Source organism: Kogia breviceps, chromosome 2 (genome assembly GCF_026419965.1).
Source record: "Kogia breviceps isolate mKogBre1 chromosome 2, mKogBre1 haplotype 1, whole genome shotgun sequence".
NCBI lineage: Eukaryota > Metazoa > Chordata > Mammalia > Artiodactyla > Physeteridae > Kogia > Kogia breviceps.
The window spans coordinates 42,185,528-42,210,054 of record NC_081311.1 but is presented as its reverse complement, the minus strand read 5'-3'; the positions used below and the strand labels follow the sequence as shown (position 1 = coordinate 42,210,054).

At 37.8% G+C, this 24,527-nt stretch overlaps 1 protein-coding gene across 5 annotated transcripts in view; it reads left to right on the top strand.

The window, feature by feature from the left end:
• PCDH15 (protocadherin related 15) overlaps positions 1 to 24,527 on the top strand; it is a 1,516,422-nt gene that overhangs the window by 1,103,220 nt on the left and 388,675 nt on the right. For all 5 annotated transcript variants that reach the window (XM_067025124.1, XM_067025121.1, XM_067025122.1 and 2 more), the window contains one exon: positions 19,480 to 19,650. In XM_067025124.1, coding sequence (XP_066881225.1) covers positions 19,480 to 19,650 — 171 coding nt within the window. The remainder of the gene's footprint in view (positions 1 to 19,479; positions 19,651 to 24,527) is intronic.

Sequence of the window (24,527 nt, the reverse complement as noted above, 5' to 3'; positions counted from 1 at the left end):
AAATTACTTTCTATACTTTCATATTTCAAACTATATAAACCATTTTTCAGAATAACCCCTATCCTGACCTATCCTGAAAGGTCTACCTCCTACTGATATGTGGAATAAGTGCTAATATTAAAACCATTGTTTTTAGTTTTGCCAGTTTCTTGGGCATATTCTGGAGAGTAAGACTGAAATAGGAGGATAGTTGTTGATGGTTTAAGAACTATTTATAAAATTTTCAAGTAATGAAGATATTACTTGAAAATTTTATAAGTAAGCAAAATGATACTATTCTGTTTACTAGTATGCATAAAAACTAAGGAAAATTAGTTAAACAAAAAAGACACTTTCAAGAAAAAAAAAAAGAAAAGAAAAAAAAGAATACACTTCTAAAGGGATTGAGACCCAGGCAAACTTGTTGCTGTTATTTTCTTTTTTGAATAAAGAAATCTAACAGAATCAAGTTACTAGGGTAAGTTTTAAAATTTCAGTTGGTGATAGTCCATCTTTCATTGGTGAACAGAAGCAAGACAGATACCTCCAAGGTCTTAGGTAACTGAGTTAGTCAAAAGACTCAAGGCAACTCTAATTATGTTGCCTTTTTTTTTCTTTCTCTACTGCAAATACCAGATAAGGTAATGAAAGAGTATTTAATATATGTATCTATGAGTGAGTCTGGTAGGTGCCTTTAGCCATTTTTTCAACTACAAACTACTTGAATACTAAGTATGTAAGTGTTAGAAGTCTCCTTATTCCAAGGCTCCTATGACATTTCCTCAAAAATAAATCTGAACATCAGCATTTTTGTCTCATACTCATTTTTAAAACCAGGTTTCATATAATTTCACAGTATTTGTTAGAGTCCAAATTTTTCCTGGCTCTGCTCCACATAACCAATATTTGACTTAATAGAGTTCTAAATATAGAGCAGATACTGAATGAATTAAAAATTAGCATTTATCTCTAGTTTGATCAAAGAATAGTGCACAATTGAACTATTTTATAGCAAGAAAGCCTTTCTATTGAGATGAAGGAATTGAAGTCTTACTTATCATTTGGTGTTTTATTTCTCTAACATTTTCGTAGTTGAAATATTTGCAGTTTTATAAAAATGTGCTTTGTAAAAAGTGGATTGTGACAGTTAGTTGCCTCTGAGCTATTTATAAAAGTAACTTTCTTTGAAATTCTACTAGGCACAGATCTCTTTTTCTGAAACAAACAAAAAAATAGTTCTTCCTTACAATATATTGATGAAATTTTCTACTTATTATTAAATAATTTTTTAAATGTGTCTTTGATATGTCAGATATCATGTTGTAATATTTTTTTAACATCTTTATTTGAGTATAACTGTTTTACAATAATGTGTTAGTTTCTCCTTTCCAACAAAGTGAATCAGTTATACATGTACATATGTTCCCATTTCTCTTCCCTCTTATGTCACCCTCTCTCCCACCCTCCCTATCCCACCCCTCTAGGTGGTCACAAAGCACAGAGGTGAACTCCCTGTGCTATGCTGCAGCTTCCCACTAGCTATCTAATTTACATTTGGTAGTGTGTATATGTCCCTGCCACTCTCTCACATCGTCACAGCTTACCCATCCCCCTCCCCATATCCTCAAGTCCATGCTCTAGTAGGTCTGTGTTTTATTCCCATCCTAACACTAATCTCTTCATGACATTTTTTTTTTTAGATTCCATATATATGTGTTAGCATACGGTATTTGTTTTTATCCTTCTGACTTACTTCACTCTGCATGACAGACTCCAGGTCTATCCACCTCATTACAAATAACTCAGTTTCATTTCTTTTTATGGCTGAGTAATATTCCATTGTATATATGTGCCACATCTTCTTTATCCATTCATCTGTTGATGGACACTTAGGTTGCTTCCATGTCCTGGCTCTTGTAAATAGAGCTGCAATAAACATTTTGGTACATGACTCTTTTTAAATTATGGTTTTCTCAGGGTATATGCCCAGTAGTGGGATTGCTGGGTCATATGGTAGTTCTATTTGTAGTTTTTTAAGGAACCTTCATACAGTTCTCCATAGTGGCTGTTTCATTTTACATTCCCACTAGCAGTGCAAGAGTGTTCCCTTTTCTCCACACCCTCTCCAGCATTTATTGTTTCTAGAGTTTTTGATGATGGCCAATCTTACCGGTGTGAGATGATAGCTCATTGTAGTTTTGATTTGTATTTCTCTAATGATTAATGATGTTGAGCATTCTTTCATGTGTTTGTTGGCAATCTGTATATCTTCTTTGGAGAAATGTCTATTTAGTTCTTCTGCCCATTTTTGGATTGGGTTGTTTGTTTTTTTGTTATTGAGCTGCCTGAGTTGCTTATAAATTTTGGATATTAATCCTTTGTCAGTTGCTTCATTTGCAAATATTTTCTTCCATTCTGAGAGTTGTCTTTTGGTCTTGTTTATGGTATCCTTTGCTGTGCAAAAGCTTTTAAGTTTCATTAGGTCCCATTTGTTTATTTTTTTTTTATTTCCGTTACTCTAGGAGGTGAATCAAAAAAGATCTTGCTGTGATTTATGTCATAGAGTGTTCTGCCTATGTTTTCCTCTAAGAATTTGATAGTGTCTGGCCTTACATTTAGGTCTTTAACCCATTTTGAGGTTATTTTTGTGTATGGTGTTAGACAGTGTTCTAATTTCATACTTCTATAGGTAGCTGTCCAGTTTTCCCAGCACCACTTATTGAAGAGGCTGTCTTTTCTCCACTGTGTTTCCTTCCCTCCTTTATCAAAGATAAGGTGACCATATGTGTGTGGGTTTATCTCTGGGCTTTCTATCCTGTTCCATTGATCTATATTTCTATTTTTGTGCCAGTACCATACTGTCTTGATTACTGTGGCCTTGTAGTATAGTCTGAAGTCAGGGAGCCTGATTCCTCCAGCTCCACTTTTCGTTCTCAAGATTGCTTTGGCTATTCGGGGTCTTTTGTGTTTCCATACACATTGTGAAATTCTTTGTTCTAGTTCTGTAAAAAATGCCAGTGGTAATTTGATAGGGATTGCATTGAATCTGTAGATTGCTTTGGGTAATAGAGTCATTTTCACAATGTTGATTCTTCCAATCCAAGAACATGGTATATTTCTCCACCTATTTGTATCGTCTTTAATTTCTTTCATCAGTGTCTTATAGTTTTCTGCATACAAGTCTTTTGTCTCCTTAGGTAGGTTTTATTCTTTTTGTTGCAGTGGTAAATGTGAGTGTTTTCTTAATTTCCCTCTCAGATTTTTCATTATTAGTGTATAAGAATGCGAGAGATTTATGTGCATTAATTTTGTATCCTGCTGCTTTACCAAATTCATTGATTAGTTCTAGTAGTTTTCTGGTAGCATCCTTAGTATTCTCTATGTATAGTATCATGGCATCTGCAAACAGTGACAGCTTTACTTCTTCTTTTCCTATTTGGATTCCTTTTATTTCTTTATTTTCTCTGATTGCTGTGGCTAGAACTTCCAAAACTAGGTTGAATAAGAGTGGTGAGAGTGGGCAACCTTGTCTTGTTCCTGATCTTAGTGGAAATGGTTTCAGTTTTTCACCATTGAGAACAATGCTGGCTGTGGGTTTGTCATATATGGCCTTTATTATATTGAGGAAAGTTCCCTCTATGCCTACTTTCTGCAGGGTTTTTATCATAAATGGGTGTTGAATTTTGTCAAAAGCTTTCTCTGCGTCTATTGAGATGATCATATGGTTTTTCTCCTTCAGTTTGTTGATATGGTGTATCACGTTGATTGATTTGCGTATATTGAAGAATCCTTGCATTCCTGGAATAAACCCCACTTGATCATGGTGTATGATCCTTTTAATGTGCTGTTGGATTCTGTTTGCTAGTATTTTGTTGAGGATTTTGGCATCTATGTTCATCAGTGTTATTGGCCTGTAGTTTTCTTTCTTTGTGACGTCTTTGCCTGGTTTTGGTATCAGGGTGATGGTGGCCTCATAGAATGAGTTTGGGAGTGTTCCTCCCTCTGCTATCTTTTGGAAGAGTTTGAGAAGGATAGGTGTTAGCTCTTCTCTAAATGTTTGATAGAATTCACCTGTGAAGCCATCTGGTCCTGGGCTTTTGTTTGTTGGAAGATTTTTAATCACAGTTTCAATTTCAGTGCTTGTGATTGGTCTGTTCATATTTTCCATTTCTTCCTGGTTCAGTCTCGGCAGGTTGTGCATTTCTAAGAATTTGTCCATTTCTTCCAGGTTGTCCATTTTATTGGCATAGGGTTGCTTGTAGTAATCTCTCATAGTCTTTTGTATTTCTGCAGAGTCAGTTGTTACATCTCCTTTTTCATTTCTAATTCTATTGATTTGAGTCTTCTCCCTTTTTTTCTTGATGAATCTGGCTAATGGTTTATCAATTTTATTTATCTTCTCAAAGAACCAGCTTTTACTTTTATTGATCTTTGCTATTGTTTCCTTCATTTCTTTTTCATTTATTTCTGATCTGATCTTTATGATTTCTTTCCTTCTGCTAAATTTGGGTTTTTTTGTTCTTCCTTCTCTAATTGCTTTAGGTGCAAAGTTAAGTTGTTTATTCGAGATGCTTCCTGTTTCTTAAGGTATGATTGTATTGCTATAAACTTCCCTCTTAGAACTGCTTTTGCTGTATCCCATAGGTTTTGGGTCGTCGTGTCTCCATTGTCATTTGTTTCTAAGTACTTTTTGATTTCCTCTTTGATTTCTTCAGTGATCACTTCGTTATTAAGTAGTGTATTGTTTAGCCTCCATGTGTTTGTATGTTTTACAGATCATTTCCTGTAATTGATATCTAGTCTCATAGCGTTGTGGTCAGAAAAGATACTTGATACGATTTCAATTTTCTTAAATTTGCCAAGGCTAGATTTGTGACCCAAGATATGATCTATCCTGGAGAATGTTCCATGGGCACTTGAGAAAAATGTGTATTCTGTTGGTTTTGGATGGAATGTCCTATAAATATCAAGTAAATCCATCTTGTATAATGTATCATTTAAAGCTTGTGTTTCCCTATTTATTTTCATTTTGGATGATCTGTCCATTGGTGACAGTGGGGTGTTAAAGTCCCCTACTATGATTGTGTTACTGTTGATTTCCCCTTTTATGGCTGTTAGTCTTTGCCTTATGTATTGAGGTGCTCCTATGTTGAGTGCATAAATATTTACAATTGTTATATCTTCTTCATGGATCGATCCCTTGATCATTATGTGGTGTCCTTCTTTGTCTCTTGTAATAGTTTTTATTTTAAAGTCTGTTTTTTGTCTGATATGAGAATTGCTACTCCAGCTTTCTTCTGATTTCCATTTGCATGGAATATCTTTTTCCATCCCCTCACTTTCAGCCTGTAAGTGTCCCTAGGTCTGAAGTGGGTCTCTTGTAGACAGCATATATATGGGTCCTGTTTTTGTATCCATTCAGCCATTCTGTGTCTTTTAGTGGGAGCATTTAATCCATTTACATTTAAGGTAATTATTGATATGTGCATTCCTATTACCATTTACTTAATTGTTTCGGGTTGTTCTTGTAGGTCTTTTCCTTCTCTTGTGTTTCTTGCTTAGAGAAGTTCCTTTAGCATTTGCTGTAAAGCTGGTTTGGTGGTGCTGAACTCTTTCAGCTTTTGCTTTTGTCTGTATACGTTTTAATTTCTCCATCATATCTGAATGAGATCCTTGCTGGGTAGAGTAATCTTGGTTGTAGGTTTTTTTCCTTCATCACTTTAAATATGTCCTGCCACTCCCTTCTGGCTTGTAGAGCTTCTGCTGAAAGATCAGATATTAACCTTATGGGGATTCCCTTGTGTGTTATTTGTTGTTTTTCCCTTGCTGCTTTTAATATGTTTTCTTTGTATTTAATTTTTGACAGCTTGATTATTATGTGTCTTGGCGTGTTTATCCTTGGGTTTATCCTGTATGGGACTCTCTGTGCTTCCTGGACTTGATTGACTATTTCCTTTCCTATATTAGGGAAGTTTTCAACTATAATCTCTTCAAATATTTTCTCAGTCCCTTTCTTTTTCTCTTCTTCTGGGACCCCTATGATTCGAATGTTGGTGCGTTTAATGTTGTCCCAGAGATCTCTGAGACTGTCCTCAGTTCTTTTCATTCTTTTTTCTTTCTTCTGCTCTGCAGTAGTTATTTCCACTACTTTATCTTCCAGGTCACTTATCCGTCCTTCTGCCTCAGTTATTCTGCTACTGATCCTATCTAGAGTATTTTTCATTTCATTTATTGTGCTGCTCATTGTTACTTGCTTCCTCTTTATTTCTTCTAGGTCCTTGTTAACCGTTTCTTGCAATTTGTCTATTCTATTTCCAAGATTTTGAATCATCTTTACTATCATTATTCTGAATTCTCTTTCAGGTAGACTGGCTATTACCTCTTCATTTGTTAGGTCTGGTGTGTTTTTATCTTGCTCCTTCATCTGCTGTGTGTTTTTCTGTCTTCTCATTTTTCTTATCTTACTGTGTTTGGGGTCTCCCTTTTGCAGGCTGCAGGTTCATAGTTCTATCTGTTTTTGGTGGCTGTCCCCAGTGGCTGAGGTTGGTTCAGTGGGTTGAGCAGGTTTCCTGGTTGGGGGGACTAGTGCCTCTGTTCTGGTGGATGAGTCTGGATCTTGTCTTTCTGGTGGGCAGGTCCACGTCTGGTGGGGTGTATGGGGATGTTGGTAGCCTTATTATGATTTTAGGCAGCCTCTCTGCTAATGGATGGGGCTGTAGACCTGTCTTGCTCTTTGTTGGGTATAGGGTGTCCAGCACTGTTCGTTGCTGGTCCTTGAGTGAAGCTGAGTCTTGGCGTTGAGATGGAGATCTCTGGGAGATTTTCGCCGTTTGATATTACGTGGAGCTGAGAGGTCTCTTGTGGACCAGTGTTCTGAGGTTGTTTCTCCCACCTCAGAGACACAGCCTTGACACCTGGCTAGAGTGCCAAGAGCCTTTAATCCACACGGCTCAAAATAAAAGGGAGAAAAAAATAGAAAGGCAAGAAAGGAAGGAAGGAAGGAAGGAGGAAGGGAGGGAAGGAAGGAAGAAAGGAAGGGAGGAAGGAAGGAGGGAAATAGGAAAGAAAGGAGGGAAGAAAGGAAGAAAGAAAGGGGAGAAGACAAAATAAAGTAGGGTAAAATACAGTTATTAAAATAAAAAAATAATTATTAAGAAGAAAAATTTCTATTAAAAAACGAAAAAACAAAAACGGGTCGGTCTAACCCTAGGACAAATGCTGAAAATAAAGCTATACAGACAAAATCTCACACAGCAGCACTCACATACACACTCACAAAAAGAAAAAAGGGGAAAATAATAGTATATCTTGCTCCCAAAGTCCACTTCCTCAACCTGGGATATTTCGCTGTCTATTCAGGTTTTCCACAGATGCAGGGCACTTCAAGTTGACTGTGGAGCTTTAACCCGCTGCTTCTGAGGCTGCTGGGAGAGACCTCCCCCTCTCTTTGTTCGCACAGCTCCTGGGGTTCAGCTTTGGACTTGGCCCCGCCTCTGCGCGTAGGTCGTCCGAGGGCGTCTGCCCTTCGCTCAGACATGGCGGGGTTAACGGAGCAGCTGATTCATGGTCTCTGGCTCACTCAGGCAGGGGTGAGGGGGGGGCACGGATGTGGGGCGAGTCCACGGCGGCAGATGCCGGCGTGACGCTGCACCGGCCCGAGGCGCACCGTGCATTTTTCAGGGGAAGCAATCCCTGGATCCTGGGACCCTGGCGGCGGCGGGCTGCACAGGCTCCTGGGAGGGGCGGTGTGGAGAGTGACCTGTGCTCGCACACAGGCCTCTTGGTGGCGGCAGTAGCAACCCTAGCGTCCCACACCCGTCTCTGTTGTCCGTGCCGACAGCCGCAGCTTGCGCCCGTTTCTGGAGCTCCTTTATGTGGTGCCCTTAGTTCCCTTTCCTCGCGCCCCAGGAAGCGAAGAGGCAAGAAAGAGTCTCTTGTCTCTTCGGCAGCTCCGCGCCCGTTTCTGGAGCTCCTTTAAGCGGCGCGCTTAAACCCCTCTCCTCGCGCAGCAGGAGGCAAAGAGGGAAGAAAAGGTCTCTTGCCTCTTCGGCAGCTCCAGACTTCTCCCGGACTCCCTCCCGGCCAGCCGCGGTGCACTAACCCCTTCAGGCTGTTTTCACTCTGCCAACTCCAGACCTTTCCCTGGGATCCACCCGAGGCTCAGTTCCCAGCCCCGCCCACCGCGGCGGGTGAGCAGACAAGCCCTTCGGGCTGGTGAGTGCTGGTCGGCACAGATCCTCTGTGCGGGAATCTCTCCGCTTTGCCCTCCGCACCCTGTTGCTGCGCTCTCCTCCACGGCTCTGAAGCTTCCCCCTCTGCCAGCCGCAGTCTCCTCCCGCGAAGGGGCTTCTAGTGTGTGGGGAACCTTTCCTCCTTCACGGCTCCCTCCCACTGGTGCAGGTCCCGTCCCTATTCTTTTGTCTCTGTTTATTCTTTTTTCTTTTGCCCTACCCAGGTACATGGGGAGTTTCTTGCCTTTTGGGAGGTCTGAGGTCTTCTGCCACCGTTCGGTGGGTGTTCTATAGGAGCAGTTCCATGTGTAGATGTATTTCTGATGTATTTGTGAGGAGGAAGGTGATCCCCACGTCTTACTCTTCCTCCATCTTCTCGCTCCCCCCATGTTATAATATTGTATTGTGATGTTATGAGACCAGGTGATTGGAGGCCTTGAATAAAGATGCTAAGTATTCAGTGATTCAGTGACAAGGTCAATACCACTTTCTTATGAGGCGTTGAGAGAATGTTCCAGCGAGGTCAAATCTCACACTCTGATGAATATTCCTTGTGGCTCTTTTGAGTCTATGTTGTAGTTATCTCTATGCTTTTAAATTCCTGCATGTCAGTTTTTATACTGGATTATTCTTTGTATTACCTGCAATTACTTGCATGACTCTACTCACAGTGGTTATGGAAAATAAATAAAGGTTTCATATAATTAACTGTTTAATGTTAGCAAATATATAAATGATATGTGAAATAAACAAATGAAACAGTCAGACTTGGTTAACTTTGAAAGAGATATATTCTTGCTTGCCAGTTACAGTTGCAGTTTCCTAAATTAATGATATCTTATTTTTAAATGTCTAAAATTTTAAAGTGTTACCTTATTTTTAAAATTATAGAAAAGAAATGAGGAAGGAAAATAGGAGAGGAGAAGGAAGGATTTGGGGGATTAGTTTTTAATATGTACTGGATTTTCACATAGCAATGAATGCAAATGTAAATTTAATGAAATCATATAAAATATTTATGTAAATAATTATGTTTTATTTATACCACTCCCAATTTAGAATGTTATTTCCTTTATTCAGAAGAGTTGTGAGCAGCAGCATTATACTAGAAAAGAGTAAAATATTCCTTTCTTTTAGGTTTTTATCTTAATTGTCAGGGGCTTTGTTTTAGACAATATTTTAAGATTTGGTTCTGAACTGGAAAAAGAGCATCATGGATTAACAACCCCTTGCAGAGGCTTGCAAGTTAAGAATGTGCATGAGGCCTATTTTCATATTTCATTATAACATGTTATATTTATTGGTGGCAAATTCCGGGGAATCTCCATGTACACATAAACCATGTTGGTAGTTTTTGTTACTATATCTCTGCTTATAGTAGTGAAGGGGAGCAGAATGTGTCACTCTAAAATATGCCTTTTTAGCATGCTGACAAAAAAATTAATAAATCGATCTAAGAAAGTTATGGAAAATTTTATTTGCGCCAAACTGAGGATTATAACTCAGGAATAGCCTCTCAGAGAGCTTTCAGAACTGTTCTGCCCGTTAGAGGTCAAAGCACGGTTATATAGGTTTTTGAGACAGAGAGCTGTACATTAAATGACATATTTTACACAGTTTACACAACCTAGATCTACAGGTACAAAGAGTAGTGGGTCATGGGTCATCATGACTCCTTACAAGATTAAGAAGGAAGGTTATCTCCTAAGGAGTTGTTACCATTGATGGGATTGGAAGGAATATTTTTTCCTAAGGAGGTCTGAATAATGCAGATGTGCAATACACACTAAAGGGGAGGAATTTTCTCATCTTGCCATAAATTATGAATTTTATTTCAGCAAGCATAAGAATTATTTTAGGCTAAGTAATAAAAAACAAAACAAACAAACAAAAAAACCCAGCAGACAGAAAAGAAGCTCTGAAAACCAGTAGAAGCAATTTACATTTACAAGGAAATCTCCAATTATAAAGGTGTCTTTCTGTCTGTACCAGGAAGACAAGGATGACTCTAGATCTCTAGAAACTCTTACCAGTGGAGAAGGCTTAGATTTAAATCTGCATAACAAACATACCTTTTGTTTACTGTGCTTTGACTGAAGATTTGGCTTTCCCCTCCCAACATCTTTTGTCTTTAGCTGAAGATGGTATTCAAGGTAGTGACTTGGGCCATTTTGGGGAGTTACTCAGTTTTCCTGGTTGTCTCCCCTGTATACGGGAAGTATACATGCTATTAAACTGTTTGTTTTACTCCTGTTAATCTGTCTTTTACTACTGAGGGGTTTTATCTAAGAACCTAAAAGGGTAGAGGAAAATTATTTTTTCCCCTCCACAGTAGGTTATCTGATCTTTTTCTTTCTTTTTTTTTGTTTCCACTTAAAAATTCACTTTATAGATCATTATATCATTTATATCATTTATAGATCATTGCTTTGTAAGCAGTGTCTTTTCCCAGTATAAGACAAAAACCTATATTGTGTATGTTGGTAAATATGCACCCTCTCTAATGCAATTGTATCCATTTTATGGAGTGGCAACAATAACCCAAAGAAGGAGAGAATAGTGATAGATTTGTTGCTGACAAACTGAAAGACTTAGGATAGAAAACATTCTACTTTGTCTATTACAGTGACTTGGTTGTAACATATGAGAGGTAAGGTTGAGTGACATGCAAGTATAGAAATACTGCTTCTGGGATATTACAAACTTTTTTGCCACATCTGTTAGGTAGGTAATCAGACTTGAGTGGGTCCCATCCCTTCCTGGATGGGGTCATCTTTCCCTCCCCATGTGGGTGCTGGTAATCAGAGCATGTGCAAAGATCTTCCCTCTTCTAGTCAAGGACCACCGCTAAGTTTCCAGCCATATCAGGACCAAGCAAGATAAACCTGCCAGCACACGGGTTGGCACAGGTGCACCAAGACCTAAAAGGTGACTCAAGGTAATCCAGGGTTCATTGTGCCATATTTGTAAAAAATTAGTTTTGCATTTTTGCCCCCCCCCCAACCCCTGTGGGTTTTGCTTGGGTGTTTATGGGTAAGCACATGCAAACTAGGAGAAAAGTTATATAACTTAAAGCTGTCAATCACTTGTCAGTTAAATGATGCAGGACACAAGGAAGGACCACCACTCTAAAAATCCCAACCCTGCCCCATTGTGAGACTGCCACTGCCCAGAGCCCGGGATCAATCCCTGGTCAGGTAACTAAGATCCCACAAGCTGTGCATTGAGGCCAAAAATAAATAAATAAATAATAAAGTAAGATAGAATAGAATAAAATAAAATAAAATTTAACCAATCATAATTATCAATGTAATCTTGACTGTGTTTATTCCCTTCTTGAGAAGGAAAAATGTTTTTCTCTGCCCTCTTAGATTTACTAATTGGCGACTTTCAAATTAAACTGAACAAAAACTAAACAAAACAAAACAAAAACCCCAAGAACAGTTTAACAGGAGAAAGAATAAAATATTTCATTAAGTATTTTAGAAAGAGTAAAGTATATGCATATGAGAGCAGACAAAATAAGTTGCTCCCTGAGCAGCTAAAGATGAGGGTTTATATACCTCACTTCACGCCTGAGGAGGGAGAAAATACTTCTTTGGGAACAAGGAGCCAGTTGCTAGGGAGAGTAAACAGGAGACAAAGAAAGTTTGTGGTAATGTGTGTTTATGTAGATGCTCATGTTTTTCTTCTTCTTCTTTTTTTTTTTTTCCTCCTTTTCTCATGTCTATAAAACTCTCCCAGGGAAGAGATTCATGGCATCTTCACTTGAGAAAGTTTCTGCTTTTAATAAGATAAGGGAAACTCCGAAAAGCCTTCTTTCTGTGTATGTTCAATCTCTAATGTCTTTAATTTAAAATAATTGGTATATGAACTCTGAGGGTCTAGTGAATCCCCACACTTTGGAAATATAAACTTTTTCCCCATGTTTTGACCACACTCTGTCTTTTAATGGATCTAAACATCAAAGAATACTAGAGTTGTTCCCAAACTCAGGTTCTGCTCCTCGCCACTTGAAAGCTAATACTCAAGAGACAATTGTTGGTTGAAAAGGAAAGGTTTCTTTATTCAGGAGGCTGGCATCCTGGTGAAGGTGGACTCGTGTCCAAGAACCAAATCTAAAGGTTTTGCTTGACCATGAAAGTTTTTAAAGGGGAAAGGGGAAGTTAATCACATTAATCATTTGGGGAGGGTGGGGTCAGAGTCTTTGTTATCTTCCACTGTGTTCAGACTTCCTTCTGATTGGTTGGTGGTGCAGTAACAGGGCCGTGTTTCAGGAATCTTATACTCACCCTGAAGTTACCATCCTCCATCTGGGTGGGGGCCTTAGTTCCTGCAGAAGAACTCAAAGATATGGTTACATACATTCCTTGAGGAGGAACCAGGGTTCTGCTTTATCACCACAGGATTGTTTCTTTTTTACTATTTTATTATTTATTCATCAAGCCAATTTTTACTGACTTTTTTTTCTTTTTTTAATTTTTAAATTTTATTTATTTTTTTATACAGGAGGTTCTTATTAGTCATCAATTTTATACACATCAGTGTATATACATGTCAACCCCAATTGCCCAATTCATCACACCATCCCCACCCCACCGTGGCTTTCCCCCTTTGGTGTCCGTACGTTTGTTCTCTACGTCTGTGTCTCAACTTCTGCCCTGCAAACCAGTTCATCTGTACCATTTTTCTAGGTTCTACATACATGCGTTAATATACGATATTTGTTTTTCTCTTTCTGACTTACTTCACTCTGTATGACAGTCTCTAGATCTATCCACGTCTCAACAAAGGACCCAGTTTCGTTCCTTTTTATGGCTGAGTAATATTCCATTGTATATATGTACCACATCTTCTTTATCTATTCGTCTGTTGATGGGCATTTAGGTTGCTTCCATGACCTGGCTATTGCAAACAGTGCTGCAATGAATGTTGGGGTGCATGTGTCTTTTTGAATTGTGGATTTCTCTGGGTATATGCCCAGTAGTGGGATTGCTGGATCATATGGTAATTCTCTTTTTAGTTTTTTAAAGAACCTCTATACTGTTCTCCATAGTGGCTGTATCAATTTACATTCCTACCAACAGTGCAAGAGGGTTCCCTTTTCTCCACACCCTCACCAGCATTTGTTGTTTGTAGATTTTCTGATGATGCCCATTCTAACTGGTGTGAGGTGATACCTCAATGTAGTTTTGATTTGCATTTCTCTAATAATTAATGATGTTGAACAGCTTTTCATATGCTTCTTGGCCATCTGTATGTCTTCTTTGGAGAAATGTATATTTAGGTCTTCTGTCCATTTTTGGATTGGGTTGTTTGTTTTTTTTCATATTGAGCTGCACAAGCTGTTTATATATTTTGGAGATTAATCCTTTGTCCATTGATTCATTTGCAAATATTTTCTCCCATTCTGAGAGTTGTCTTTTCTTCTTGCTTATGGTTTCCTTTGCTGTGCAAAAGCTTTTAGATTTCATTAGGTCCCATTTGTTTATTTTTGTTTTTATTTCCGTTACTCTAGGAGGTGAATCAAAAAAGATCTTGCTGTGATTTAAGTCAAAGAGTGTTCTTCCTTGTTTTCCTCTAAGAGTTTTATAGTGTCTGGCCTTACATTTAGGTCTTGAATCCATTTTGAGATTATTTTTGTGTACGGTGTTAAGGAGTGTTCTAATTTCATTCTTTTACATGTAGCTGTCCAGCTTTCCCAGCACCACTGATTGAAGACACTGTCTATTCTCCATTGTATATCCTTGCCTCCTTTGTCATAGATTAGTTGACCATAGGTGCATGGGTTTACCTCTGGGCTTTCTATCTTGTTCCATTGATCTATGTTTCTTTTTTTGTGCCCATACCATATTGTCTTGATAACTGTAGGTTTGTAGTATAGTCTGAAGTCAGGGAGTCTGATTCCTCCAGCTTCTTGTTTTTCCCTCAAGACTTCTTTGGCTATTCGGGGTCTTTTGTGTTTCCATACAAATTTTAAGATTTTTTTGTTCTACTTCTGTAAAAAATGCCATTGGTAATTTGATAGGGATTGCATTGAATTTGTAGATTGCTTTGGGTAGTAGAGTCATTTTCACAATATTGTTTCTTCCAATCCAAGAACATGGTATATAACTCTACATCTGTTGGTATCATCTTTAATTTCTTTCATCAGTGTCTTATAGTTTTCTGCATACAGGTCTTTTGTCTCCCTAGGTAGGTTTATTCCTAGATATTTTATTCTTTTTCTTGCAGTGGTAAATGGGAGTGTTTCCTTAATTTCTCTTTCAGATTTTTCATCATAAGTGTATAGGAATGCAAGAGATTTCTGTGCATCAATTTTGTATCTTGAGACTACCAAATTCATTGATTAGCTCTACTAGTTTTCTGGTGGCATCTTTAGGATTCTCTATGTATAGTATCATGTCATCTGCAAACAGTGACAGTTTTACTTCTTCTTTTCCAATTTGTATTCCTTTCATTTCTTTTTCCTCTCTGATTGCCGAGGCTAGGGCTTCCAAACCTATGTTGAATAATAGTGGTGAGAGTGGACATCCTTGTCTTTTTCCTGATCTTAGAGGAAATGCTTTCAGGTTTTCACCATTGAGAATGATGTAGGCTGTGGGTTTGTCATATATGGCCTTTATTATGTTGAGGTAGTTTCCCTCTATGCCCACTTTCTGGAGAGTTTTTATCATAAATGGGTGTTGAATTTTGTCAAAAGCTTTTCTGCAACTATTGAGATGATCATATGGTTTTTCTTCTTCAATTTGTTAATATGGTGTATCACGTTGATTGATTTGCGTATATATTGAAGAATCCTCGCATCCCTGGGATAAATCCCACTTCATCATGGTGTGTGATCCTTTTAATGTGTTGTTGGATTCTGTTTGCTAGTATTTTGTTGAGGATTTTTGCATCTATATTCATCAGTGATATTGGTCTGTAGTTTTCTTTTTTTGTAGTACCTTTGTGTGGGTTTGGTATCAGGGTGATGGTAGCCTTATAGAATGAGTTTGTGAGTGTTCCTTCCTCTGTAGTTTTTTGGAAGAGTTTGAGAAGGATGGGTGTTAGCTCTTCTCTGAATGTTTTATAGAATTCACCTGTGAAGCCATCAGATCCTGGGCTTTTGTTTGTTGGAAGATTTTTTTTTAAGTTAATTAATTTTTTTTTGGCTGTGTTGGGTCTTCATTTCTGTGCGAGAGCTTTCTCTAGTTGTGGCAAGCGGGGACCTCTCTTCATCACAGTGCGCAGGACTCTCACTATCACGGCCTCTCCCATTGCAGAGCACAGGCTCCAGATGCGCCGGCTCAGCAGTTGTGGTTCATGGACCCAGCTGTTCCACCATATGTGGGATTCTCCCAGACCAGCGCTCGAACCCATGTCCCCTGCATTGGCAGGCAGACTCTCAACCACTGCGCCACCAGGGAAGCCCTCTTGGAAGATTTTTTTTTTTTTGCGGTACGCGGGCCTCTCACTGTTGTGGCCTCTCCCGTTGCGGAGCACAGGCTCTGGATGCGCAGGCTCAGCGGACATGGCTCATGGGCCCAGCCGCTCCGCAGCATGTGGGATCTTCCTGGACCGGGGCATGAACCCGTGTCCCCTGCATCTGCAGGCGGATTCTCAACCACTGTGCCACAAGGGAAGCCCCCCTCTTGGAAGATTTTCAATCACAGTTTCAATTTCATTACTTGTGATTGGTCTGTTCATATTTTCTATTTCTTCCTGGTTCAGTCTTGGAAGGTTATACCTTTCTAAGAATTTGTCTGTTTCTTCCAGGTTGTCCATTTTATTGGCATAGAGTTGCTTGTACTCGTCTCATAGCATGCTTTGTATTTCTGCAGTGTCTGTTGTAACTTCTCCGTTTTCATTTCTAATTTTATTGATTTGAGTCCTCTCCCTCTTTTTCTTGATGAGTCTGGCTAATGGTTTATCAATTTTGTTTATCTTCTCAAAGAAGCAGCTTTTAGTTTTATTGATCTTTGCTATTGGTTTCTTAGTTTCAATTTCATTTATTTCTGCTCTGATCTTTATGATTTCTTTCCTTCTGCTAACTTTGGGTTTTGTTTGTTCTTCTTTCTCTAGTTCTTTTAGGTGTCATGTTAGATTGATTATTTGAGATTTTTCTTGTTTCTTGAGATAGGCTTGTATAGCTATAAACTTCCCTCTTAGAACTGCTTTTGCTGCATCCATTAGGTTTTGGAACATCGTGTTTTCATTGTCATTTGTCTCGAGGTATTTTTTGATTTCCTCTCTGATTTCTTCAGTGATCTCTTGGTTATTTAGTTACATATTGTTTAGCCTCCATGTGTTTGTGTTTTTTTACTTTTTTTCCCTGTAATTCATTTTTAATCTCATAGCGTCATGGTTGGAAAAGATGCTTGATATGATTTCAATTTTCTTAAATTTACTGAGGCTTGATTTGTGACCCAATATGTGATCTATCTTGGAGAATGTTCCATGTGCACTTGAGAAGAAAGTGTAATTGGCTGTTTTTGGATGGAATGTCCTATAAATATCAATTAAATCTATCTGGTCTATTTTGTCATTTAAAGCTTCTTTTTCCTTATTTATTTTCATTTTGGATGATCTGTCCATTGGTATAAGTGAGGTATTAGAGTCCCCCACTATTATTGTGTTACTGTCGATTTCCTCTTTTACATCTGTTAGCAATTGCCTTATGTATTGAGGTGCTCCTATGTTGGGTGCATATATATTTATAATTGTTTTATGTTCTTCTTGGATTGATCCCTTGATCATTACCTAGTGTCCTTCCTTGTCTCTTGTAACATTCTTTATTTTAAAGTCTATTTTATCTGATATGAGTATTGCTACTCCAGCTTTCTTTTGATTTCCATTTGCATGGAATATCTTTTTCCATCCCCTCACTTTCAGTCTGAATGTGTCCCTAGGTCTGACATGGGTCTCTTGTAGACAGCATATATATGGGTCTTGTTTTTGTATCCATTCAGCAAGCCTGTGTCTTTTGGTTGGAGCATTTAACCCATTCACGTTTAAGGTAATTATCAATATGTATGTTCCTATGACCATTTTCATAATTGTTTTGGGTTTGTTTTTGTAGGTCCTTTTCTTCTCTTGTGTTTCCCACTTAGAGAAGTTCCTTTAGCATTTGTTGTAGAGCTGGTTTGGTGGTGCTGAATTCTCTTAGCTTTTGCTTGTCTCTAAAGCTTTTGATTTCTCCATCAAAATTGAATGAGATCCTTGCTGGGTAGAGTAATCTTCATTATAGGTTCTTCCCTTTCATCACTTTAAGTATATCATGCCACTGCCTACTGGCTTGTAGAGTTTCTGCTGAGAAATCAGCTGTTAACCTTATGGGAGTTGCATTGTATGTTATTTGTTGTTTTTCCCTTGCTGCTTTCAATAATTTTTCTTTGTCTTTAATTTTTGCCAATTTGATTATTATGTGTCTCAGTGTGTTTCTCCTTGGGTTTATCCTGTATGGGACTCACTGCGCTTCCTGGACTTGGGTGGCTATTTCCTTTCCCATGTTAGGGAATTTTTCTACTATAATCTCTCCAAATATATTCTCAGGTCCTTTCTCTCTCTCTTCTCCTTCTGGGACCCCTATAATGTGAATCTTGTTGCATTTAATGTTGTCCCAGAGGTTTCTTAGGCTGTCTTCATTTCTTTTCATTCTTTTTTCTTTATTCTGTTCCACAGCAGTGAATTCCACCATTCTGTCTTCCAGGTCAGTTATCCGTTCTTCTCCCTCAGTTATTCTGCTATTGATTCCTTCTAGTGTGGTTTTCATTTCAGTTATTGTATTTTTCATCTCTGTTTGTTCTTTAATTCTTTTAGGTCTCTGTTAAATTTTTCTTTCATCTTCTCCATTTTTCCCTCCATTCTTTTTCCGAGGTCCGGGATCATCTTCACTATCATTATTCTGAATTCTTTTTCTGGGAGGTTGCCTATCTCCACTTCATTTAGTTGTTTTTCTGGGGTTTTATCTTATTCTTTCGTCTGGTACATAGCTCTCTGCCTTTTCATCTTGTCTATCTTTCTGTGAATGTGTTTTTTTTTTTTTTTGCACAGGCTGCAGAATTGTAGTTCTTCTTGCTTCTTCTCGCAGGATTGTTTCTTGTTTGCTCCTCCTTTGTTTCTGCATTCCCTCACTTTCCTGGTTAGCAACTTTTTGAATCTGCCCTTTGGAACTAAATGAAGGTCAAGGAGGCTGGGTGAAACCCACAAACAAGAAATGGGGAACACGGAAAGGATTTGTACCTCGGAGAGCCCTACAGGGTCCTGCTTGGTTTCAGAGTCACATAGTTATTGCATTACAGGAAGTAATTTTGCATTACTTGCAAAATTCCATCAATATAGATTTCTGGTTTCTGAGATCTTGCCTTAGAACACTTCTTTACAACCAGTAAAAATAGAAAAACAAAGCAAGACAAAAAAGGAAAAAAATAAAAAGACTTGCTCTCTTGGCAGTATTGTGGCTAGTGGAAAAGAGAAAAAGTGGAAACATAATTCCCTTTACTGTTACAAGGACACTCTTCTCAGAAATTGTAGCTTTTTAGATTCCCAAAGTATGAAGAAGTAAAACAATTCTCATTTGGAAACTTGGAAACAAGTTATTTTAGTGATGCCAGCAGGCTACATGGAGACAAGGAAGGCTCTCAAAATACTTTCATAGGCAATCTTATGTGAGACAAACAAAAGCATTTCTCCAATAAGAGTATAGCAGATCTGGTGGGTTTTCTTTCTTTTATTTACCCCTTCATTTTTTTTCTTTCTTTCCTTTTCTTTTTCCAAATAACCAATATTTATCTAATAAACTTAAATTTCTTGAAGCATTATCAAAAAAAATGCTGGGGTAGGGGAAGGAGTGAAGGAATCAAGAGTCATCTTTGTTTGTTAACTGGCCTTCTCAAAGAAAAGTAAACATTTCTGTATCTTCATGATGGGAGATAGTTTCACAACTTGGAGAAAGCCTTGTATTGAAGTTAGGCTCCTACCCTCCCACAGGCACTGTGAGATAGAAGCTCTATCTTCCTTGATTAATTATTACATTTCAATGGGGTGATTCCTAGGTCTTGGAGAAAGAGTCCTGGGTTATAAAATTGGCAAAAATTTCAGCTGGGAGAAGGTTGGCATCTCAAAGCTGTGGAGAAGGTATTTACAATTGGAAGTTTTCTAAAGTAAATGCTCTGAGAAAAGTGAGGTCAGATGCCTACACTCTGGAAGAAACCTGTCTACAGTTTAGTCAAGCTAGAGGGATCATTGCATCCATGTCGTCTTCTTTTTCTTTTTTCCTCTCTCACAGGACCGTGCACAAAACCTGAATGAACGACGAACCACTACCACCACCCTCACAGTGGATGTTCTAGACGGAGATGACCTGGGTCCAATGTTTCTTCCTTGTGTCCTTGTGCCAAACACTCGTGATTGTCGCCCACTCACCTATCAAGCTGCCATACCTGAGTTGATAACTCCGGTAAGCATACTCCCATCTTTTCTTCTTCACTTCCACCTCTCTACCCCCAGTGGGATCCTGTTCAAGTATTTTGAACACATATTCAGTGAAAATAGCAAACCTCACTAGATTGGTATTGAAAAGTATTTATGTTCAAAACCATTTTGAGACAGTATGGGTAAATTTTTGGTCATAATGCATAATTACATCATTTACAAAGTTGAAAGTATGTCATGAAGCAACAGCCCATTTGACTGTGATTTTTTTTTTTTTTCTGTGTGTAAAGCATAACCAATTTCAGTTGCCAACATATATACTGGGAAACCCCAAGAAATGACTCCAGCATTTCCTTAAATTCACATGTAAACATGCAGCCCTAAGTCAGAGGATACACAAGTCAACAGGATACTCTCATGTCTCTTAGAGACCTGAAATATTATTGGAGATTATGCTTGGCTGTTTGGAGGAGCTAATGAATCCTGAATTCAAATATACAATATTTATTAGTTAAAGATGTATTTTAAAGAAACAAAAAGTTAAGGCATGAGTACCTATTTTCTATACTCAATTCTGCATTTGTTTTTTACAATTCTAATAAATCTTAACTTGTTGTCAGCCTGGAATTCATACCTTAGACCTACCTGGATGATAAATATACATACCTAAGAATAAAACTTGTAAGGCTAACAGATATCCTGCTTAGGCTAAAATATCAATTTCTCCCTTAAAAGTAAAAAAAAAAGAAAAAAATGAATTCTCTTTTAGATCAGTCAAATTCCTAGGAGTGAACGATTTGATTAATGTCTTTGCTGTTCCTCTGGAAAGCATTCAGCCTTCTGGGTTAGTAACATGGCTGATGATGTCAGAATTTGTTGCAAGGTATTTGAATTTTTTTCTCAAACATTTGAGAGCTGTGGTTTGGGGGTCCTCTATACGAAATTTTTTAAAAGAATAGAACAGAAATCCCTTCTCCTAAGTGTAAATTACACAGCATTCCAGTCACTTCAAAGAATTCTTATCCGATATTTTACCAATTACTTTATCCAATATTTTACCTGCTAGCTTTACTAAGAGTAGCTCTTAAATGGTTGAAAATCACTTTGTGTCTGTTGGCATAAATGATTACTGGTCTAGTTGGCTTGCATGAAAAAAATAAGATGGAAAAAAAGAATAAATGTTATGATGTGCATTGAATGAAGAAAATAATATATATTTCCAGCTAATGGAGTAATTTTTCAGACAAAAAAGCTAATGTAGAGATTGTCTAGACAAACATTCATAGGTTACCTAAAGTTATATGTCATGATATTATTTTTGTTGAATATCAGTGAGAAGCCTTAATGATGTGAACATAGACCTTTTCTTTTGAAAGGCTTAATTGAAATCATGACAAAAAATATTTTTAGTATTAATTTGAGTTAATTTATGTAGCTGGTGTACCAGTGAGATCCCAAGAGAAGGGGAATACTGATATAATAAGACTAAAATCGATGAACCAGTATGATGAATGTTTAACAGTACTTGATGTACTGGGAGGAGTAAATGAAGACAGAGGTTACTGCTTGAGAAGCAGAGTATATTGACTTTATATAGGATCTTTGAGTATCCCTTCCTCTCTGCTCCAGATTACAGACTAAGCATCTCTCTCATTCCTAGACAGTTTCATGCTAGAGACAAAGTCATGCTCCAGATTTGGGGTAAATGACAATAATGACTAATGGTTATATAGATTGTTCAGTTTATCATGAACTGTGCTAAATTCTATAAAAATACTAATTTAAATCCTTGTGGATAATTACCACTACTATGGTTTTTTATAGATGAGATCTCTGGGGTACAGAGTTGAAGTAACTTAACCTTATAGCTAATAAGTAAGAAGTGTTTTCTTTTAAAATCATGTATCTTAAATTAAGTGGTATGCTATAAATTCCAGAATGATCAAACTGGAATGCTTTGTCATCATTTTTAAACATATCAACCCATTCTTTAACATTCTGTGAAACAAAGAGTATTTTAGTTTTACAGATTTAAATACTTATGGCAAGTATTTATTTGTTAAGCATTATATTTTTATTGCCATGTATAAAAAAATTAAATATGTTTACTTGCAAAATTAGGCAATTGTTCTGATTATAAATCACTGCATAACACACCACCAAAACTTAGTGGCTTCAAATTACAATCTTTAAATTTGTTCATAAAACTGCACTTTTGTCAGACTTGAGGGAACACCTCATCCCTACTCTACACAGCATCAGCTAGGACACGTTGACTAAGGGCTGGGGGGCACTTTGACTAAGGGCTGGGTACCACTTTCCAAATGGTAAACTTAGTAAGTTGATTCTGGCTGTTGGTTCCAGCTTAGTGAGGGCTGTGAGCTGGAGGCTTCATTTCTACTCCATGTAGGTCTTTCCTGGGCTATTTGGGCTTCCTCACATCAAAGCATTGGGTTCTAAAAGCAAGCTTTCCGAAGCATTGGACAGAACTTTTATGAACTAGCCTTGTAATTTTCAGGGTCACTTCAGCTATAGTCATACCTCTGCCAGATTCAAGGAGTAGAAGTATATACCATCTCCTGAAGGGAGGGGTGTAGGAGTCACATTGTACGAAGAACATAAGGGGAAGGAAATTTTATTGTGGCCATCATAGGAAAACGAAATCAGCTGTAGTAGTGGCATCAGGTTTCCATGAGCTCTTTTACATGCCATTTCAGACCCCCTCTGGATCACTAGGGTTAAAAAGTGTAACTAGTTTTTAAGTTTCACATTCAAATTGCTGTGTTTATATCTGTCTTTTAAAAATTTTTCTTTCTTTTTTTTCTATTTTCCTTTGCTATTTCCATACTTTGCTAAAATTTCTGGAAATTTCAATAAATAAGATCTTGTATTCAGAGCAAGAGAACTAACCACTTATGTCAGCTAAACGGGATATGATGACTCTAATTACATACTTGCTGATCCTTTCCTGACTAATTCTTCAAATTTTGAGAGCTTTGACACCTGCTCACCTTCTGGGTTGATGTGAAATTTTCCACCAGTTACCTCAGTGATATTCTTGAGTTGAGATACCATCCTTAGTTCTACCACAATGCATGCAGAATTTATCAGCTCAGAAAATCTTTAAAAGGTAGTCTAGTACAGTGTTTAACCCGTGAACCAAGATATAATAAAAATAATATAATATAAATCTGATATAAATCTGGTGTCTCAGGGGCACTAAAGCAATTTGTAGCCCTGTGCTAATTATTGTGTATTTATTAATTTGGTAAATAGCCACTGGACCCTGGTATATGTTGACTCTATGTTAATTGAGGAGACTTGTCAACCTGGATAAGATAAAATTCTTCTGATATATTGTGTAAATTTTTCTCACTTTTTGACTCTCTTAAAGTTGTTATGCCTATCTAGTTGAAGATTTCTAGTATTATAGAAAACTTCTGTAGAATTTGGAAAGTATGGTTCTATTTTCTGAATTTCCTATTAAAGGCAAAGACAGTAAATACTTATGTATTTTTTTCAGTGTTGAACAGTTGCATACTGTTTGGCTAGTTGGATTTACTGCTGAGTAAATTGTCCCTGGTTAGAAACACCATAGTATTAATATGATAATATTGACACATTAGCTATGCGTTTACTATATATATTTTTTCCTATATTTATTGTGCCATGCAGTTTTCAGTATTTTGGCATTAGTTGCTTACCAGACATGGCCATCTAGTAGCTAGAATCCATGCTCTAATAAATTCTTCCCCAGCCTTGTTTAAAGCCTTGAGTCAGTTCCCAAGACTATCTTGCCACAAATGCCTCCACTATAATCTTTGTCATAAAGAACTCTAGTTTTCAGGTGGCTATCAAAGAGAGTTCTACTGTTTTATTTATGTGGCTCTCTCCTTCCAGGGAAACTTTCTCAGTTATTACAAGAGTGGTGATGATTTCCAGTGATGTATGACATTTATAATTTCCTCTTGGCTCATATACATTAAATGTGTTACAATCTGGGAACTCTCTCCTCTCTTGTCTTTTATGAAACTACTGGTTTTTCTCCTCCCGTTGATGGCCCTGTGTTTCTCCTCTTAAATCTTTGATGGCCTTTTATTATTTCTTTTTTTTTTTTTTTTTGGTAAAGGGTATCTCCATTCTTGTATTGATTGATTGATTGATTGATTCTTATTCTTATTCTTAAATCTTAGGGATTTTCCAGACTTCTATCTTTTGAAACTTTTTTTTTTTTTTTTTTTTAATTTTTTTTTTTGTAGTACACGGGCCTCTCACTGTTGTGGCCTCTCCCGTTGCGGAGCACAGGCTCCGGATGCGCAGGCTCAGCGGCCATGGCTCACGGGCCCAGCCGCTCCGCGGCATGTGGGATCTTCCCGGACCGGGGCACGAACCCGTGTCCCCTGCATCGGCAGGCGGATTCTCAACCACTGCGCCACCAGGGAAGCCCTGAAACTTTTTTTTTTCCTTTTCACTATATTTTTCACCAAGATTCGTCAAACCTACATAATGTGTTCCTTTTTCACCAAATAAGGATGATCTGTCTGTTGTTGAAGTGTTTTCTGACCTGAAATGTCTCCTGACTTCCAAGCTTACAATTCTCAATTTTTCTAGATAGTTTTCTTATACTCCCCACAGACACCTCATTATCCTTTCTAATATATTCTGATGCATCCATGTCCACTCTCATGTTACCTTTGTTACCTTTGTGATCTTGGTTGATTTGGACCTAGATTTCAATGACTCCCCCCATCTCAAACTCAATCAATCTCCAGAGACATTCTCTGCATTATCTATGAAATGTTACTCAAATATGTTTGATGCCTATTTTCCTGCCCAAATACCTGCTTAGAGGCATACCCTCAACTCTGGACCCCTAGAATTGGAATACAATTCTGATCTGAT